A 21,518-nucleotide genomic window follows, 5' to 3' on the forward strand; every position below is an offset into this window, starting at 1 on the left:
GACTCAACTCTGCTACACGGCAAAAAAAAAAATGTTGGTGTATTTCTAGACATTGTGCTTAGCCTGAACAAGCTGCCTTCTTCCGAAACCCCAGTTGCTGGCTGGTGGATTTCAGCTTTTCCCTGAACATTGTACCACACAAAACTGTCTGCTTAGGGACAGGAGTTGCTGTGGACACCTTTGGTCTGTTTTTTTTATTAGGCTTTTCTTCCTATATTACTTGTAATTCCCAAAAGGATTTATCTGACTGAGCACTCCTGCTGCAAGCTGTGCTTAGAAACACAGAGCAGTAGGGGTCGGATAAAAATGACACAGGTGTTGGACGCAGAGGCAGACATGGATGCAGTTCCTATGTCTGACCAGTGCCCAACGCCTTGCCCAGTGTATGTGAGGGGCACCCGGGCACAACTGACAGGGTAACACACAAAGTTGCCGGAGGTGACAAAACCAACCCGGCCGGGGAGCCTCCCCGGGCAAAAGAGACGCCAGGCCAAGCCGCGCCCACCATGACGCCCACCCCCTCACGTCCGCCTGTGGCCGTTAGGCCAGTAACGGCGGGCGTGGCCCCAGGTGATGCCCCGCCCCACTCGCCGGAAGGGGCGAGGATGCTGCGAGGAGGCGGGGCGGGGCCTCTCCGGGAAGGGCTTGGCGGGGGCGGGGCGGCGGTTTCCTCGGCAACGGCGCAGGCGGTGGCGGCTGGAGGCGGTCGGGCTCGGCCGACTTTTTACGGGCCCAGGTCTGTGCTGCGGCCGGGAGGGTGGGAGCTGGGAGCCTGGTCTCGTCTCCTGTTGGGGTGTGTGAGCGGGGAGCCTTCCCCCACCGGCGTGGGGCCCTCCGTCCCGCCCTGGGTGAGGGGACTCGCACCCGCTGCCGGTCGCGGCGGCACCCGGGGGCGACTCGGGGCTTCGGGGCAGGAGCGCCCGCCGCCAGCAGGCCTCGGTGGCGGGAAGGGAAGCCCCGACTCCGCTCCTGGCAAACCACAGGAGTGGTTTGTCTCCAAGGGGTTTCGCAGCCTGGTTACCACAACAAATGGTGGTCACTGGTGCCTCAGGCAGGCTTACAGTGCTTGGTAAAGGTTGATGGAGTTTGGTAACAAGTTCCAGGACCAAACTCTGTCCTAAATAATATATAGCGTTGTAGGCTAAGCGTCAGCTGGCACGGAAAGGAACCTGTGCCAGCTGTAGCTGCTGGAACTCTTCACAGCTGAGGAAAAGAATGGGAGAAAAGGGGCAGGGCATGAAGTTAAGCTTACATTTTTTTCCTGTTGACTCTGCCACCTGTTACTAAAAACTCCTAGAAAACAATGGCCATAATTAAAATCTTGCTAGGAAGTGTTGTCAAAGAATGTGTATTTAGGCTTTTGGGTTTTAAAGTGAAGCCCTAGAAGCATCTTTTAAGTGTCTGTGTTTTCTCTGTTTTCATTTTAAGAGTACCTGTAAGGTATTTTTTCAACGTTATTGTCTATAATCTATAGGTAAGGCTCTTCATTGGACTAGAGAGCAATGTGTTTTGCAGCAAGGTTAATTTGATTATAAACAGTAAGCCTTACTCTGCTTTCAGAGTTGTATGTATATTTAAAAAGGAGTGGGACATAAAATAAAGGGAGTTAGAAGAAAAGTAATGATTTTTGTTTTCTTTGAGGGAATTGCTATAACTAATGTTGGGCTTGTTTAATGTGGTGACAGCTGTGTGTAGCTATTACACACATAGCCTCTCTAGATTACTACAAGATCTTGAATCAAAATGCACTAGATATGGCTTTAAAAAGGATCTCTATTTTAAAAAAACATACCATAAACAAAGCTGATGGCTTATGTGACTTTATTAAATTCAAAGATGTTAAAATTATTTCTATTAAAATGCACTTAATCATCATTTTGTAACCAGTTAGTGAAGAAGTGAGACCAAATCCTTGTCATTGATGTTTTTCCTCTTTCTCCTCCTGCCATGGTTTTCTAGGGTAATTAAGATTGCAATCTGAGTTGTTCAGTGCTGTGTGTTTTTTTCCTTTATTGAGAGAAAAAACAGTCTTCACCACTCCGTGGAATTCCTCTGACATTAATTAAATGCTTTGTTATTGAATACCTTACAAATATTTCAGCTGTCTGTTTGCTGAAGTGATTCTTAGTGGAATTCATTCCAGATAGACAACGGTTATCCTCTTTGCAAAGTACGTTTAGCCAAGTACTGCAGAGTAACATGAGCTGTAAGCCCCTTTGAATATGCTACTGCCAGGTAACTTCAGTCAGTGTCAAGGCAGGAGTAGGAGTTTGGCCTCTACCTGGAGCGTGGGTGACTATGAGAGTGTCTGGCTTCATGTCTGTTGGATCTGTTATAATCAGTTTCTATCTAAATGAGTTCCTAATTTACACGTTAATATCAGCAAAGCCCGTTACAATTAGAGTTTAATTGAATTGACAGAGAGTACTTTATTTGCTTTCAGGGTTCAGTAAGTCACATAGCAGGTGCTAAAGAAGGGAAATAATGTTTTGCTTTGTCATCTAAGGTATGACGACTGGCTGGACTACTGACAATTTGAAGTAAAAGGTAGTGGTCTTCCTGGTTTTTTTCCGTTTGGTAGAAGGAAGGAGGCATGGAAGTTTTGTTCCTATTTGGACTGCTCAGAATTATGGCAATATTGCTACCAAATGAATCAAGGACATTGCGTTTACACAGACATAGACAGGGCTATAAACGGCCAATCTACTTTTGTATCAAGGCCTCTTCGCTATAATCAGCTTACCTCCATTTGCTTAGTATACCAAGCAAACCTGCTGTGACGGTGTTTGCATAGTGTCTCATTCACACTGTCCTTTTAAATGTCTGAGGACTGCTTAGCCACATGCCCACCTACTGTGACAGCACTGCTGTATATGTAACGGTTTTCCAACAACTATTTCCTTCTCTGATTTTCTGAACAACAGGTGATCCCTGTGTAGTTGAGCAAGAGTTATGGGATTGTTTGACAAGCTAGCGGGATGGCTTGGGCTGAAGAAAAAGGAGGTTCACGTTTTGTGCCTTGGCTTGGACAATAGCGGCAAAACAACGATTATAAATAAACTCAAACCTTCAAATGTAAGTAGCCTACTTAGTTCACTGTTGGTGTTTTTACTGCAGAGTTGATGTTTGTTTAAACTGGTTTTGCATACTGTTACACTAAATGTGACCATGGAAAAGCTGTGAAGAGCTTTTTGATTTAGTGCAGTGGAACAAATATACTTTAAGAGTTTCCAGATAACTAAAAATAAATGTAAGCATCCACATGCATATTCTGAAAACATTTACCAAAAAACCACTGTTAATGTGGCACATATTTTCTAAGATTACCCAATAAGGAAGGGTTTATGACGACTGAAGTCAGGATCTGAAACGGTTTTCTTAAGTCACTTAAATAATTGCTACAGGATTGCGATTGAGTGATGTGTTGAACATTTGAGATTAATACAGTTGTATAACAACTTGTCTACATTTATCATGTTTATTTTAATATCTTCCTGAGAAATAATAAGTATATAATAAACAGTAAAATAGGAAATAATAAGAAGGTGCACACTTAATGGTGACTTCAGCATTTTGAAAACAGAATAGCTTTCAAAATAAGTAGCATTTATATTTGCAGTTTGTTCATAAAGTGAAAAGTGTTTTCCAGGCCACTAGGAGTGTCTAGCATACTGAGCAAAATTTAAAGTAGGATTACCTTCTTTCTACCTATGTTTATGAAATAGAAATAGATGAATTTTGGTAGCCATGCTCAAAGCTAGAGGCTTGAGCATCTGGGATACTGTGATTTCTGCAGTTTACATCAGGACTCAACTTTTGTGTTTTAACTTCCATTGCACTTTTCCTGAAGACTACCACTGAACATCGTTTTAAAAAACATAACTTGGTAGAGTCTGCTACTCTTCCATTTCTAGCAATTATTCTTCCACCAAAAATTAAATAGATTTATAAACAAAGACTATACACTGCTTACTATCTGTTACCAGTCCTTTGGGGGAAATGCTACGATTTGTATCAGGCAAGTTATACATTGATGTAACTTTTGAGACCTTCATTGTAGCAGAGTTTTTATGTCATACCTTAAGCAGTGAAGAATTCCTAACTAGAGTTGAACAGACTTCAAAATTTATCACAATGATAGGTATTAGAGAAGGTCCCAAGGGAGTTACACAAGTAGAATAATTAGAATTTGTTTGTTTTACTGTAAATAGCGAAACGAGAATTTACTTCTGAATGTTTTCATTTAACATGATCCTTTAGGAAAATAGCTTTGCATACAACTTGTGTAAGTCCTCTCTTTGCAAATTCTCTAATGTGCCACATATGTCATTAGGTCAGACTTTATGAAATTTTTTCTTTTTAATAAGTTCAGTGGATAGATGATTTTGAGCTCTGGATCAACCCAGTCTTCTTAAGAACTGCTACTTTGCCCTAGTAATAAATAGTATTCTAGTAGTAACTGCTACTTTGCTCCTGTAATATATTAGTTGTCTGGCAAATACAAGTGTTCATCCATCTGTTTGCAGTTGTGTTTTCTGGGCCTGATAAATTGAAATGAATGTTAAAGAAATAACACCCCTTCCGCTATTGGCAAATTTTCCTTTGTTGACCGAAACTTGACTAAACTGTTTATGGTGGTGGAATGCCATTTTTATAATGAAGCTGCAGATGAACAAGCTATGCTCGCTTCAGTTGTATGCAAGGAGTCAACTGCTTATATATAGTGTTTTTAATAAGAGGCTCTAGAAAGCCTGTAAAAGGATTGCATGTCCCTTTCTCAGACAGCTCTGTAAGCTAGGGCCTGTGACCTTTCTCCCTGCTCAATATTGATGCTTCTTAAAGGAGCTATTCTATTGTACCAACTTAGCTGATCAGTTCCTTGGCTAGCTCAGCAGTAAACCTGGTTATCAGACAGATCTAATAATAATGCTTTATGTTTTGGCCATTCCTCTGTGGTAAATAGTGATTTCTTCCAGTGGTCTGGGAGTTTGAACAGAACTATGGTTAGGCCACTGTGTAATGTCTGCTGTGTAATTCCCAATGCCACATAGACTCCTGCAGCCTGTTGGCAGAAGCGGGGAGTATGGCCAATCTAATACCTTGATAGAAGTATACTTCTTTTATCTAAGAGGCTTAAGGTATTGTGCAGATTTGTTTGGGTTGACATTGCGGCTTCCAAAGTGCACAAATATTGTGAACTTTGATCTCAGTCATAATCTTCAAGCTGTTGTCTTCTATGTGAAGCTATGTCCTGTTTATTTTATAGGTAATATCCACACATACATGTGTACACAGACTAATGTAAAAGGTAGAATCTCATTGTGAAGGCTAAAATGTCTTCAACTTCAATGCTGTTGTCCAGTAGCATTCACTGTCTAGAAAACCTTGATCTCAAATTACTGTACATTTCTGGGAACTTTTTTTTTAATATAAAGTATCTAGATTTGCAGAAAGCTTTTGTATTGCACAGTTTGGGGAAAATAGATCTGTAATGCATTAATGTTTCAAATATATTTCAGTATTTAATTTTCTAACTTGACTTTGAAATTTGTGCTTTCTCTTCTTTAAAGGCTCAAACTCAGGACATCGTTCCAACAATAGGATTCAGTATAGAGAAATTCAAGACATCGAGGTAGTAGTTTCTTTCATTTTCTCCATTTAGCAGTAGTAATTAACACAAAATAGCTGGACTTAATTACCTCTTTCAGTGGGATGTAACTAAGTATAATGTCTGGTGGTATAATGGCATGACATGCAGTTTGCTAAAATGTGGTAGTACCCAGGAATCCTAATCACGATCTAGGACTGACAGTGTTAGAAGATATTGTGTGTTTTGTGCAACTATAAAACTATGTATATATTAAAAAAAAAAATTTCAATAGTGTGTACGAGCATGTTATTGCTGTCTGTTAAGAATTTTAGAATAGGGCACTGTTACAGCCCTGAGGAGAGACAGTTGCTTAGATGGTAATCTGTATTCCGTTAAGCACTCTCACTGGAGCGACTGGGAAGAGACTGCAGTCTAATCTCATTAAATAAAAAATGGTGGCTACAGCATTAGCACTGTAAAGACGGCAGGGGCAGAAGTCAGGAAGAGGAGGAACAAATCGTTAGTTGCGTTAAGGCTAAGATTTAGAAAAGGAATGTCATGAGACAAAGATACTTCAAGGAGGTAACATTAGATATTATTTTATTATTCTGTAGCCTTCACACTGTATTTTTAATGGGTGCAATCAGTCTTCAAACCAAGCAGCATGCCCCACTGGATGAGAAATCTGCAAGAAAGTTGCTTATTCCTTGAGCTGATGTGTGGGATTGATAGGTTTCATATTTTTATAGGAGGCTCAACTGTATTCTGTCTCAGTAAAGCACGTAAGACAGGTTTGAGGTTTGGCTGTGTGAGAATGTAAATCGATTTATATTGCTTTGCTTTGTTCTGATCTTGTAGTAGGAAAGATGACCTGTAAATACACCTTGTAGAATGATTTAAAAAACAAACAAACCCATAATCCGCCCCCACCCCAAAACGTCAGTAATCTAATATTACAATGATAACATTGTTTGGAGGTTGCTGAGAACTTTATACGTGGCAGAGCAGCTTGTCCAGATCAGATGGTGTCTGGATGTAGATTGGAAAGGATGTTTGGAGAGCTTCATTTTCTAAACCTTCCCATTTTGGTGTGGCCTCCACTTCTGTAGGTATTTGGGACCTGTATTTCCAAAACAGGAAAGGCTAATACTGAAGTCAATATTGCCTCTGTAGACATTTCAGGAGTGAATCTGTTTGTTTTTTTTTTTTTTTTTTTTTTTTGTGATGTTCTTTAAATAGACTTGCTGTATTTAGGGTTTGGGTGAAAAAAGTTGTGAAAACTGCCCTTTGTAGCTTGGTCACCTGAGGTAACCTGTTACTACCAGAATGTTGTTTTTTTTTCTGAAGGTGGAATACTTTTTTTTTTTTTAAGCCTCTTATTTTGCATACAGAAGCCTTTGGATGCCTGCCTAGGGACAGAATTTAAGACAGGCTGTGGATTTTAAGTCATGACTCATCTGAATTTCATTTGCTAAATGTTATAAACAATATTTGATACTAACTTGATAAAAACAGAGGCTGAATGGAAGCTTATTTTGTATTTGATGTAACTTTTAATAATTGGTTTAGTTCCTTGATTGAGAGAGTAAACAAACATTTTCCATTGTGGAATATTTCTATAATAAGACCACAAAACTGGTTAGGATAGTTTGAAAGCAGATGGAGTAGCCAGAGTTCCTTTGGGAATTTTTCTCAGTTCATTAGGATTAAAGTTGATCTGGCTTTTTCTGTCAGGGTAGCAAAGACAATAGTTTGGGTTTGGGTTTTGTTCTTTGTTTCTGTGCCTCATACACTCCATTTCTTTGCAGTTTGTCTTTCACAGTGTTTGATATGTCAGGTCAAGGGAGATACAGAAACCTCTGGGAACATTACTACAAGTAAGCCTATCATTTATTTTAAAGCATTGCTGCTCATATTAGCTGTCATATACATTATTTAAACAGAAGCATGATAATATCTAGTGGTTAGAAATTATTCAGAGAAGACTTAGTGTTTGACAGAAGGTCATTCTGGATAAATACAAATTTTCTTTCTGTTCTAAAAAATGAAAATTTTTATATGCTGTTAATTAGCATGCTTTTGCGTACATCTTGTTGACTCAAAGATTGGGTGAGCATAGTAGAGATGGGATTTAAATGTTGAAACCTGAAAACCAGTGCTGTAAGAAAGCATAAAGATGGGTTAGGTTTCCTGTTTTTCTGTTCTTCTGTAGGTATGTGACTTAAGACCCAAAAGGTATTGCCTGGTGGCTGAGATTTTTTAGAGATGAGGGAAACTAACCTCAGAGAATGAGGCACATGAGAACTTGACCAAGAATTCCCTAGATGTTATTTATTAAGTAAGATATTCGCTGCACTTTATTACACTATGGTATTGCCTTATTGGTAATAGACACCACTTTCTGTTTTTCTAGCTTCTACTGAAACTTGAGTCTTCATTTATGTTGTCTCATTGTTGTCCTGTAATACCTCATGCTGATCTAAATAAGGTGAACAGTAGTAAACTGCACAGAAATAGCTTGGAGAAATAGAATAGAGAAATTCTGAAGATCATAATATTGATTAAATATTAATATTTAATATGATAAAGCTTAAAGTATTCATTAATTGAGGATTAACGCTTCATCACCTTTCTGTGCAAAATATGTTAGCAGTTTGAAAACTTGTGTGGATAGATCTTCATTCTTCAAGAGTGTTAGATGTATATCTCCCGAGTCCTGCGGATTTCAATAACTGATGCCCTTAGGCTGCTCTCAAAATGCTAGCCGAGTGCTTCATAAGCAAAAAACTTTTGACTGCTGTATTTCATGCAGTAACTTACCTCTTGTGTGGCATAAATGGGATTTTTTCATCCTAACAGTATGGCAGTTTCTTAGGTAATGCTGTGCTTGTAAAGTGTGTGCTTGTATCCACCTCTGTTCCTAATCCAGTGCATATAACATTAATTTCTAAAAATAATATAAAATAATAATGTACTGTTCAGTTTATAAAATTAAGCAAGATTTAATTTTGCAATAATTGCAAAATAGCAATCAAATCTGATCAAGTATCTGTGTCTAAGTAGTTGCTTCAGAGTACTTGAAGCTTGCACTTTTCTTCTGTTTGGCTTGAAATCATCTTCTAGGATGTCCTCAAAGTACACTTGTCTTAAATATATGTAAACTCATTTTGTGTCCCTATTACTGTTATTTGTTTATAAGTTATTTTTTGGTAGTAAACACATGCTAGTACTCTGATTCCTCTAGAAAAATACTGCATGCTCATAAAAATTATGTAGGTATTCTCAGCTAATATGCAAAAGCTTTATTTGCTGTTGAAGTTTTTCCATAATCCAGAAGAGAATGGACCTTCTCATACAGTCTTAGGCTGGTCAAGTTATTTCTTGTTTTCAGTAGGTCTAGGACTGTTTCTTATGAAAATACAAAGGTAGATGATGCTGGGGGTAAAGAATGTATCCATAATGGTGTCTCAGAGAAGTATAAAATGAAGAAGTGAATATTACATTAAAATGTAAATTAAAAACACCTTTTTTGGGTGTTTATAACCATTCATCTGCACTGGTCAGACTTTATTTTGCTTTCAAATAAGTTTCGATAAATGGAACATGAAGTCGTAAAATATCAGTAATATCCTGAAATAATGAGTTGAATAGTTGTATATATGTTGTGACTGTGGTTATATTGCTCGCAAAATGTCTTAATGATGTGAAATAGTGGAAAGTTTTTACTTCTTATTCAAAAGGAAAGATCCTGTTTATGCAGACTTTTACAAAAGTTAATCTGCATATGCCTAGCTGTTAAACAGCTATGGACAAACTTTTTTTTTTTTTTTTTTTCTAAAAAGGTAATTGACCTTTCTCCAAATAAACTTGTTTCAGTGTAGGAAATAAATAATTTCTACAGAAACTTGTCTTGAGATTTTTCTTTGTCTGTCTGACCACACTGTCAGAATAGCAGTTGGTTCTGTTTTCAGAGTTAATTTTTCAGCCTCAGTAGTGAAGTCAAGCTTTTCTGAAAGGTCTGTGTAGACTGCACCTTGTGAACAACTTCATGCCTCAAAAAATTATGCAGGTTACCAAAAGACTGAATTTCAGAAATAAGACTGGATTCAAATGTTCATGGCAAATAACAACAACAACAAAAATTAGAGGGAAAAATCAGGTTGGTTTGCTTTTTTTTTTTCTGGTGTTTCTTCTGAAGGCTTTTCTTAATCACAGTTTAAGAGAACCTATAATTTGCCTCTTTACTCTTTTTATGTTATGCAGAGAAGGCCAAGCCATTATTTTTGTCATTGATAGCAGTGACAAATTAAGAATGGTTGTGGCTAAAGAAGAACTTGACACCCTTCTGAATCATCCAGGTGAGGAGGCTTTTTTCCCCTTCTGTCTCCATATTTGTTATGTTGTCTTAAGAAAAGCCCTTATCCTGACGCGTTCTGCATTCAGAGTACTTTGCAAATATTTTAGCCGTTCATTAATACTAGTGCAATAATAGTCTTCAATAAGTTTGGAGGGGTTTTTTTAATACCTATTCACATTTACAAACTGATCATACTTAGTTGGCTACACTGAGTTGGATTGGTCTCTTATTAATCAATATAGATCAAAAGTTGCGTTGTTTTGAGGAAGAATACGCTTTGACTCTTTGGGAGCTGGAGAGCTTGTATGTGATGATGAACACACACAAAAAAAAAGTATTTCCCTGTCTGGATTTTTCCATTAAGACAGCTAATTCCTTTAATATAACTTTTAATTTCTTTTTTTTGTCTTCATTATATATATATTTTTTTTAATTGCTCTTTAAGCAGAAATAAGGATGAATAATTATACCAGTCAGTTTCAATTATCTGTAAAAGGATACATGGGATGGAAGAGGATATAAGTGGATTCGTGATCGAGGGTTGATTTTAGGGTTTTTGTTTGGTTGGTTTGTTTTTTTGCATGAGGCTACACTTTTTTAATGAAGTTCTAAGATCGGTCAATTCTTCACTTCTTTGCCCTTCCATGTAGCAAACTTTACTGGAACGTTTTTGTAAGCAATATGCAATTTTGAGTTTGACTTTCATCTCTTTAGAAAGTTGCTCTGATTAACCAGAGTATAAAACTATACACAGGAAATTTAAAAGTGAATAATCCGATAATTTTTTTTATTTATTTATTAAGCTGGTAGTCTTAACTTGTAAGGTTACGATGCTGAAAGTAAGACAGGAGAAGGTGACTTGCATTTCTAACCAGGAAAAGTAGTACGTGAGAGAGGCAGTTATATTGCTATGGTTTTATTTTCCATGCGGCCTACATGTTATACATTAGTTCATCAACAAAGATGCTGTAGCTGAGTTTGTGTGAGTTGACTGGGCCCTCTCCATTTCATGTTCAAGGGTATGGGCCACTTCAAATGCAGATGTTAAAAAGACGGTCTTGCAAAGGTCAAAGGGGAGGATGAGGTGAACCAAAGGCCACAGGTGGATTACCTTGAGGCTAGGGAACTTTGTACCAAAGCTGGTATTAACCACAGTAGTAAAAGGTCATTCTGTTGGTAAAATGGAAACCACATACAACCAAGGGTGGGAGGTCAAGACTGCTGTAATAAGTTACTGGTGTATTAAAAGGCAAAAGAGTGAAAATATGAAAACTGTAGATGCAAGCTTAAGTGGGGCTTTTCATTTGGGCACTAGTAGGTTATTAATGCTCATCCAGCAGGTCAGGGCTGTTCAGTTGTTAATATATTTGTGTCTTCTACTTCTGAAAGACCACAGCTATGGCCACCTAGTACATTCTCCAGAATTGCGAAAGGGCAATTTTGTATTTCTGCCTTGGAGCAGCTCAGCTCAAATGCAGCAACAGTGTTCCTGTTTTATCGTTTTGGATTTTGATAGGTGACATCTAAGACAACCAAAGAGAATAAAAAGTTCTTTTAGTAGTAATGTTTGATTAAAATTAGCTGTTAACTGAATCAATATATAACTTGTTTACTACATCTTTTTTTTTTTTTTGGTATTACTGTTCTGTTTTTCTTCCTGCATACCCTACTTTCTCCCCATCTATGCTTCTGCCTCTGTGAACCTCTTGGAGTGGTTTAAATTTACATCTTTACTTAAGGTTTAAATGGGTGCAGGGTAACAACCTTGTATCAATTCCTGTCTCTGAAAATCTTAGCAATCCTTCAGTAAAACAGTTCTCTCTCTTTTTGCCAAAATTTACCTGAGGTGGTCAGGTGAAAGGGAATGCATATTCAAAGCAGTAGCAGGGTTAGAAGTTGTACTAGCTGGGACTGTTTTGTGAGTTAGAACTATAAATTATTTTTACTTATATAAGTGGACAATGCACTCTACAAATAACAGCTTGTTTAATGATCACTGTTATAACACTTTTTTTTTTTTTTTTTTTTTAAAACTTAATTCTTCAGCATTTTACAAGATGGTAGTCTGGATTACTTGTTTTAGATATTGACTCTTGGGTCACTTGACCTCCAGCACATGCTTCTAAAATAAACTGAGATTCCTGTAAATTTGAAATTCTTCGTATAAAATTACACATCACACTTACCTAGTGTCTGGGATTTTCTTTAATGTGTTGATTCATAACTACTTGCAACTAGAAAATGTTAGCTTTCCATTAATAATGATAAAAAGTATGGGAGGAAATACTGCATAGTAGGAAACAATATCATAAGGTAAGAAATAATGTCAATTTCTGTGACCACTACTTTATTTAGCAAACATCTTTAAGTGTACATCTATAAGTCTATATGGATAGGTTGTAGCCCTTTTTAACTGCTTAAAAAAACACTGAAAATTCCTTTATTAACTTGGCTATTTGCATATGTGATGTCAACTAATTTCTGTGGGTTTAATTTATCCATAACTTGCAACCTGTGAGTACCAGGGTTCATTTAGTTGTACTGTAGATTAATGTAGAAATTTCAATCAGGAGACACAAAAGCTGTTCAACTATGGAATCAAAACAGAGATTTAATGATACTCTGTGCTTGTACTTTGAGGCCTTTGATTTGTGTTAAAGGATATCAGAGGAAAAAATAGCTCCAGATAGGGTAAATAGCTGTGAAAATTTTCAGCATTTTTGTCAGCATTCATGATCTCTGAGTATGGGTAGATAGTGTTACATACACTGATTTTATGGAAAGGTTCAGCAAGGATTTTGGAAAGAATGTAGTGAAGAAAGTTCAAACCACTTCAGCATTGACAGTTTCTTTCTGTATTGTTTTGTTGTTTCCTCCCAATGCCCCACCCCAGCAAAGGCAGCTGGTTTATGTTTGAAGTTTTAAAATTAATCCTTAACTTGTTTCCTATGTGATATAGCCTTTTCTTTTTACTATTTTTAAAAAAGCCTGTACAGCAATTTTCATCACAGGAGAGTTTTTAAGTTCTTTTCCCATCAAGAATTGATTGAGAGAGTCAAATCTAGATTTTTCTCCAATCCTGTAATTCATCCTTTATTGAAATAATGTGAAGCATTCTTACAGTTAGTCTTGGTGCTGGTAATTTGACAGTTTTACATCTGTCATAGTACATAGTATACTTTGTTTCCTTCCAGTGGCTTTCTAGTCTTTTGTGGTAATCGGTGAGGCTTATGCTTTTTGAATGTGTAAGTATGCCAGAAACTGCCAGTGTACTTGGTGTGGTCTATAGTTCTCACTGCTAGCTGACACGAGCTTCTGGAAAAGAAGTCCTTGTTCAAGTGAAGATAGTATGACAAGGGATGTCCAAACATGTGCAGTTTTTCCCAATTTTATGAACTCATGAATGCTTTCCAGGATGCTAAATGGTAATTCAGACTACCCTTAGTTGTGACATTATGAATAAACACAAATCATTTTTCCATCCATTTTACACATCCAGTCCTCACTCAGCAGAGATCTGTAGCATTTGTAGGCAGTTGTTTGATCTTCTGTTCCTCAGCTTCACAAGCAATTTATACCTATAGCTTTACATGTATGTATAAGATAGGGGGAGAGGGGGTGGAAGATCCCAAAGACTGCCAGAAAGTTTGTGAGCATTCTTGAAGCATGCATCAGAGGCCATGTGACCCAAGAGTGTGCATCTTGGTAGGATACAACCTTCAGAGAATTGCAGTTACAGGTGAGCAAAACATCTTCCTGCATTGTTTGTAGCTTATTACCTGTAGAGATTAATAAGTGTTGCATAATTTCCTAATAGTTCTATTTCTGCTTATGCCTAGATATTAAGCACCGTCGCCTGCCTATTCTCTTCTTTGCTAACAAGATGGACCTCAGGGATGCAATATCATCTGTGAAAGTATCTCAATTACTGTCATTAGAAAACATCAAAGACAAGCCCTGGCATATCTGGTAAATTTCCCTTTTTCTACCCTTCTATTGGTATTACTTTGTACCTTCGTATTTTAGCTCTATTGTGCCACTTATGTAATACATAACATAAATTAAATCAACCAGATGAAATGCTGTGCTGCCACATGTGGAAACAGTAGTAGTATTTTAATACTTGCTATGAAACATCTTAAAGGCACAATGCATTCATGTAGACTGTGTCTTGAAAATTTTCACAATAGAACTGTTACACAAATAATGAAATGGAGGACTTCCAGTGAAATCAAAAAGCAATGTTCTTATCAGAAGAATAGTTGCTGCTATTTTTTGCTGGGAACTTAAGTAGAATTCTCATCAGAGTACTGCCGCTAGTTTGTTTTGCAGGTTTCAGAATATCAACAATAAAACCTTTAAAGTTTTTTCTTCCACTCTTCAGATGCTTTAGTAAACTACTCTTGAAAGGCCATTTAGTGAACTGTTTTCATATGAATTCAGAGGGACACCATACTCTTTGTACCATGTAATGTTTGAAGGGTTTTTAGTTGTAGGAGCTAGTGCCTTTTCTTTCTGAAGGATGTAAGCTTTCATATAAATAAAAGGAGATGTTTTTTTTCCTTGTGAACACTGGCACAATATCCTTCTATCAGAAGTGTTTTATAGAAGTTAGATTTTAATCTTATAAAGTCTTCAGATACTATAAATAAGTGAAATCTGCAGCTAAATGATACTGAAAACTACAATTTTCATTTTAGGCCTGTTTAATATTAAACTTGATTCCCTGGGTGGTGTTTTGGAGTCACTGCTTTTTGTCTCAGAAATTATATTGATGAATTCCCAAGCTCCTTGGAAGATATTTTTATAGCTAACAACAGTAACAGTCCAGATTTACTGCTGTGCTAGTTTTCATAAGCTGCAGATTGAGGGGCATTTTAAGCAGTTATAACCTTTGTGATTCAAAAGGTAGATTTACAATGTTCTCAGTGTAGCTTAATATAAATATATATTAACCGACACTCCTAGGGTTGCTGTTAAAATGAAGTGTGCGCACACTACACGTTCTTCAGCCAGTACTCCAGCATCCTCACTGTGTATAGGAACGGCATGGGGAGGAGGAAAGGTGCTGCTTCATCGCTGCTGTTCAAAGTAGTAAACATATTTTTATAGCATATTCTGAGGAGGGAGTTACCTAAGTTGAGGTGCAGCAGAGCAATGTGGCTGCCTTGTGTAGCAGCTCTTCCAGAGCCCCACATTTTCTGGGTACAATTCCTCTGCCTTGGAACCGCATTGAAAATAGATCACATCTTGAAGTGGTGTTTCCATATTAGGAAGGTACTCTAGAATATATAATTTAAGAAGCAGCCTTCTTCACCTGAAGAAAACTTAAGTTAACTGTGCTTGATGCTACTTTGCAATTCAGTAAATTTCAAGTATAGTGATGACTCATTAAAACTGGTATTCTTACAATGTTTTCATAATTTGATTTGTTTCTTTCAGTGCCAGTGATGCTCTTAAAGGAGAAGGATTACAAGACGGTGTGGATTGGCTCCAAGGTATATCATATGTAATTCTCTTGCTCTATTTTCTTTCTGTAAACTTTTTCATTTTGTAAGGTTTTTTTCCTTTATTATTTCCTTTGTTTTCTTTCTGTCCACTTCTGCTGTCAGATCAAATTACACAGTGAGTACTGATGCTCCATCTCATATTTGCCTTTCATTTACCTTCTTAGCATACACGAAAGATGTCCGTACTATGAAATATTAATGCATACTTTTGCAAACAGTGTAACACTTTCTTGTAAAAACACTAATACCAGCTGCTCCTGCACTTCAATTTATTATTGTGGTGTTCAGTGTGTTCTTTAATTTATTCTTACTGTCCTGTCCCAGTTTTGCATTATTTAATGTTCTATATCAGGAAATGCTGAATAAGCAGGCTAGAAAAATAAGCAAAGTACACGGACAAATACACTACATTTGATTATTCAAGTTCAGCTCTTTACTCTCGAGCCAAAACCAGCTTTCATTATAACAATCATAGCACACACAGCACACTACATAGAAAATATCAGATCCAGCTTAGGTGATGTATTACATACATGTTTTTAATTACAAACTTGGTGTGGATACTGTATATCCTTCTGTTCTACGTTGGTAAAGATCTGATCTCTTTTGTCCTTCTGTGTACTGCTAAATGTATAGAATAGTGAAGTGTGGTATTGCTTGGGTAAACTCGTTGTAATTTTAGCTCCCTAATTTACATTGCTTACCCTGTGAGTGTATTAAGTAGTGTAGTACAATCGGAGCCTGCAAGAGGGGCTCTCTGTGCCGACGTGTTCTGTGCTGTGGCAGCCGCTAGATGTCAGCGATGCTCCAGAGTCAGTGCCACTCAACTCCTGTCCTTCAAAATGTAGCTAAATAATACCCGGCATTGTCCCTGATTTAATGGATCTCCACTTATCTATGGGTACCAGACTGTCCTTTCTGCTTAAAATCCTTACTGCTAATACTGCTAATTAGAAATAGAGGGTTTATTTTACTGTTATTACAGAATACAAAAGCATTTGGTCATATTTTCATAGGAAGGGATACTAGCTAAAAATAGTCTTTACGAAGAGATTTACTGCATCCTTCACCATGCTATCATAGAAGCAGATTCCAAATCATGTAATTCTTCCTTGTTTCAGGCATAGTTCTGATTTTGTAATGTTTTCCTGTGATTTTCTGCTTTATTTTTGAGGAACCTTCTAAGTTTTGATCCATATTTTGAGTCAATGGTTTTGTACATAGCTTCAGGCTACTTAAAAGGATCTCAAATGCTTGTCTAAATATTTCCTGACAAAATATTTAAGTTGTATATCTAGATTTTTAAGAACAGTAAGCAAGTACTTCTGCTGTCACTTCCTTCATAGCTATTCACTTCTCATGGATTGTTAAACTTCTTAATTTTCTGAGCTGAAATTCTTAATGGATGGGCTTTATCTAAAATAATTTCCTTTAACTCTCTGGCTCAGTGCCCCCAAAACTGAGAGGTTGGGTTTAAAGTGGATTGTTGCCTAAGCATGTGCAGTTTGGAAATTTACTTTTAATGAATGAAGATTTTGATATTTCAAGAACAAGTTTTTACTAGAATTCTCCTTTTCATTCCTAGAGCACTAGACAGAAATATTTGGAACAACTCTTAAGTTACAGTGATTCCTAAATCACAGCCGGTGGATGCCATAAAATTCAGTGGAGGAAATGGCAGCCAGTTAATGAATGCACAGTTCTCCTTGTCAACGGCTGTGCTTTCTTTAGTTACCTTTTGCAGGTGCATTACAGGTTTGGAGTGGCACAGGCAGAAGGTTTTGCTCTTTTTCCCCTAGAGAAGGCTGAGTTTGCATATTTCCCCATTTTGTAATGCGGTTACTATTGCAACAACACATCATCAGTAGGGTAAAACTAACCTGTCTCACAAGTCTAAACCCAGCTGATGTTCCCTGTTAGTGGGGGAAATTGTGCTGATTTCTACATCTTGCAATGGGGGTGCAGTGTATTTATGCTAACTGAGGAAATGTTTGAAGTGAATTGAGAAGTGGCAATCGGGCAACAGTATGGGGAAGTGTGGCTACTGAGAGCAAGGAAGCTTTTATGTAAGTTATTAAAAAAACAAACTTTAAATCCTTTCCTGTTGGGGAGTTAGTTCATGTTTGGTTATGTGGAAGCTGAAATGTGCACAAATGTGCACTTTACTTCATAAAGTAAACTTCAAGCCCTTATTATCATCAAAGTTACTTTATTAGCCCAAAAAAAAAAAATTGAATTATGTGGAAGAGTCTTCCTGTTTAATTGGCAACATTTGGGAAAAACAACTTGGCTGTGGAGGAATTTCAGGAGAGGATGAGAGAGCAAGTTGAAAACAACTCTAACTGCATTGTCTCCCATTCTTGTAACTACACAAATATCTATTGGTGTAGTTCTGTAACCTGGACAATACTGGGTTATGTCTTCAAAAAGCAAAATATAGCTAGAATTCATTTTGTGTTAACAGTAGCTGTTTCTTTTTGTTAACAGATCAGATGCAAGCAATGAAGACATGAGAGATAAATAGAAGATGTATGCTGTTCTTTTACAGACTTTGTCAGTAGGTGTACAAGTTCCTTGGAAAGGAAAAATGATTTAAAGAAAATGAACAGTTCAGCTAAAATCTACTGTGTTGATTTGTTTCCTTTTAGTATCTCTTCCAGGAAAACTGAATGTAGGCAACATAGCACCTCAGGTATGCACACTGATGAATTAAGTTGAATCTTGTGACTGGAGAGCATACTTAAAAGAAAAAAAAAAGTTTATCTTAACAAGAAACATCTGCATTCATTTGAATTTTAGGTGATAATTAGCCATAAGGAAATGCCCCTGTTTTTTGGGGGGACACCTTTTGACCAAGTGGGAATATTTATTTTCCTGAGAAAGAATCATCAGCACTTCCTGAAACACAGCTGCATGAGATACCTACTGCTTTTAGGTGGCCATTTTTAGGTATTTCTACAGTTGGGTTTTTAGTAACCATCTAGAAGAGGCTTCTAGAGGAATACTTTGATTTAAGATACAAGGCTTCAAATATTAATTGTATTTGTTATAGATGATTGCAGATGTTTTTAAGGAACTGCTTTTAATGAAATGTTATGAATTGTTTTTGTGATATACCATGGTTATATTTGCATTCTCATTAATAAAATTTCAAATATGCAATATGCCATGGTTTGGTTTTTTAACTTAAATATGTTCATTTATGGTCTTTACATCTTAGAGTTCTTTGTTTTTCTGTTATTTTTGTCTGGAATTTTTTTGTCTATTTTTCAACGGAAGTAGCACTGTGTACTCTAATAAAATGGTGTCTCTTTTGCCAAGCTTTTTTTAATTGCATATATTTGTTACACTTTCTAATCAACTAGACTGCTATTCCAGATATTTAAGGAGTATATGATTGAAAGTTATATTTTGGAAATGCAGTTAAGGCACAGTTCACTAGTTGACTAGATCATAAATATGACATGTGTCTTATATTTCTGTTATGTATAAAAACTGTTTGACTTTCAAGAATAATTTTTAATAAATTTTGTGACTTCGAAGATGTACCATAGGCAACAAATTAAGCCAATGCTAAGAACTTCATTTTTTTCATGCCGCTTTGTCCCCTTTAATCCCTCCTCTAAGTATAAGCAGACTGGCATTGGGAATGCTGAAGACTGTATTTAACTGAGTGATTAGCTGATTCCTGTGGGTATAATGTGTAGGTCTTGCAGAAGCCCCCTTATTAACACATAAAACACACAAATATTCTGTAAGCATGCCTTCTAGGGCTCATTTAATAGAGGAATAGTTGGAGCAAAGAGACCTGTCTGAAATGGTAGAGCAGTTTCATGTACTTTCAGTTATTATTAAACAGTTAAAATTAACTCCTCAGCTTCGCTAGCGGGAACTAAGTCTTACTGTAAATAATCTTTCTTACAGGATGCTATCATTCTGATAGTTCAGTTTGTCATGAAAGTGTTTATCTTTCATGTCTTCCTGTGACACCTTTGGCCTTCTGTCAACTCTGAATCTAAATATCTATACAAAATCAAATACAAAGGGGGAAAAAACATATATAATTCTGACTGCGGGGCAGATAATTTTCCGGTTTACTTTGCATTGGATAATACAGTAATGAAAATAATACTGATTGGAAACATCTTTTGCTGAGTATAAGTAATTTTGTAATTGTTTTGGTTCACTTATATGGCTTATTTAAATGAAATATTTAATTTTTAGTTGATGGGTTGTTTTTTCCTGGCAAAGAAAACTTAAGCTCTTCCATAACATCTGTGTTTCTGACTTTCTTGAATAATCTGTACCTTGATGGCTTTCTAATTATTTTTGTTTATGTTGAACTACACAAAGTACTATGTTGATATTATGGATTGCCTTTACTATCATGGGAAGCTGTTTGAACCTAGTGCTTTGTTTTTCCACCCACAGATCTGAGGAAAGTACCCTGCTGTCTTTTACTTCTTGCTTTCTGATGTGGTTAGCAAGCCCTTTCTGAAAACAGCACTTAATTATTTATGTTGATTATTTTTCCCCTTCTTGTTTGTTTTTTGTTTTGTTTTGTTTTTTCTTCAGCAGCTCTTTCAGTTCCTCTCCTACCAGAACACTGGGCTGGATGGAGACCTGTTGGAAGGAGTGGGAAGGGGAACAGTCTTGTTAGTGAAACACTTGGGTTTGGGTTTTTTTTTTTTTTCTTACTGCTTCAGCCATTACTTGTCTCTCTCTCTCACTTCTAGAACATTTGTGATCATTCTGTGAATGTAAAACTTCTGGAACAGTATCTGCATGTTCACCTCTCCTCCCCACACGGTGTACAGGCATTGGTCCCTAACATAGAGTTGCTACACCCTTGAGTTGCTCTAATAATGTTGAATTCGGTGCAAGGATCATACATGGCACAAAAGCCTCATGCATCTGTGCAAAAAAAGCCTTCTTTGGAGTTCTTTTCTGAGGGCCCAGTGGTTGTTGGTCTTCAGTGCTGTTCTCCCATTACAATTAGGATGTTAAAATAATGAGTAATGAGTTCTACCTGGATGCTTCAAGACAGTTTGCATGTACGAGTTCATTGCATCTTAAGAACAAAGCAGACAAATTCCTTTGGAGGTTTAAATGAGACTTGAAGAATATTTCCCACCCCCCCTTTTTTTTTTTTGCATGTTACTACAGATTTATGCATTGTTTTAACTTGAAAGGCAATAGAATGACTGAAAGACAGAGAGAGTTTTTATCTTTACAGACCACACAATGTTATGTGCTGTTGCCTCTCTGCACTAAGCACGCTGCCCTCCTATGTATTTGTGAATTTCTTTAAAATATGCCTAGTAATCCTTAAGACTATAGCATTTTCAGCTGAAACATGAGGCCGTCATTCTCACATACACAGTGTTGCCTTCTAAATCCCTTCTTTACCAAGTAGGGGCTATCAGGTAAACATGTGAATCCTAATTCTTTCTAGCCTTGCCTCTCTGGTACTTGGGACATGAGTCCATGGGAACGTCATGTGTTTAACCTGTAGATACTTGCAGGTATGATGATGGTCTGAGTGGCCTGAAGACTCCTGGGCAGTTTTCTGTTAAGCAAGTGCAGTTCTAAGTGTTAGGATGTAAATGTAATAGATCATTCTTTTAATCTGAGCCCTCTAACTATAATATGCTTGGGTTTTTTTTTTTTTTATTGACTAGTAAGAAAGAGAAGCTGCTGAGAAATGCTAGATGTAACAGCTCAGCTGCACTGCCTACTTGTGTACAGGAAGGCATTCTGATGTGGTAATATATGGAATGGTAATGTTGCATTTCAGTACTTCCTTAAAACAGCTGTGCAACCCTCCATCTCAGAAAGCAGCTCATCCTTTAGAAGGTCTAACTAGGAAATAGCATTTTCTTAGCAATAAGAAATAAAATTAATGTTGATTTAAAATACTTGTGCTTAAAAGCAAACATTACTTATGCCAAGAAATACAGTTTAATCTTAAAAGGTCTATTTTTTTTTTAAGTTTTACTTGTTTGGGAAATCGCTCTCCTTTATGATTTATTTCTGTCATCCATTTCTTTAATTCTTTCTG

General features: G+C 37.0%; 1 protein-coding gene across 3 annotated transcripts; it reads left to right on the plus strand.

The window, feature by feature from the left end:
- Window positions 1-656: 656 nt before the first annotated feature.
- ARL6 (ARF like GTPase 6) lies at window positions 657-18,777 on the plus strand. 3 transcript variants are annotated; one of them, XM_086771972.1, is made up of 9 exons: window positions 657-736; window positions 2,507-2,547; window positions 2,925-3,075; window positions 5,571-5,632; window positions 7,399-7,467; window positions 9,854-9,948; window positions 13,787-13,916; window positions 15,390-15,445; window positions 17,945-18,777. In XM_086771972.1, the coding sequence occupies exons 3-9, from the start codon at window positions 2,953-2,955 to the stop codon at window positions 17,968-17,970; spliced, it is 561 nt and encodes a 186-aa protein (XP_086628098.1). In that variant the 5' UTR covers window positions 657-736; window positions 2,507-2,547; window positions 2,925-2,952; the 3' UTR covers window positions 17,971-18,777. The 3 variants fall into 3 exon arrangements, with proteins under 3 accessions (XP_086628098.1, XP_086628118.1, XP_086628108.1); XM_086771982.1 differs by having other exon boundaries at window positions 718-736; window positions 2,444-2,547; XM_086771992.1 differs by lacking the exon at window positions 2,507-2,547 and having other exon boundaries at window positions 684-736.
- The last annotated feature ends 2,741 nt before the right edge of the window (window positions 18,778-21,518 follow it).

This window comes from Chlamydotis macqueenii, chromosome 1 (genome assembly GCF_036417535.1).
Source record: "Chlamydotis macqueenii isolate bChlMac1 chromosome 1, bChlMac1.mat, whole genome shotgun sequence".
NCBI lineage: Eukaryota > Metazoa > Chordata > Aves > Otidiformes > Otididae > Chlamydotis > Chlamydotis macqueenii.

Excerpts from the sequence above, each read along its gene's own strand:
- ARL6 (XM_086771972.1), top strand. The coding sequence starts at position 2,953 with ATGGGATTGTTTGACAAGCTAGCGGGATGGCTTGGGCTGAAGAAAAAG. Across the intron at positions 13,917-15,389 it reads GACAAGCCCTGGCATATCTG|TGCCAGTGATGCTCTTAAAG; the intron begins GTAAATTTCCCT and ends TGTTTCTTTCAG. Across the intron at positions 15,446-17,944 it reads CGGTGTGGATTGGCTCCAAG|ATCAGATGCAAGCAATGAAG; the intron begins GTATATCATATG and ends TTTTGTTAACAG.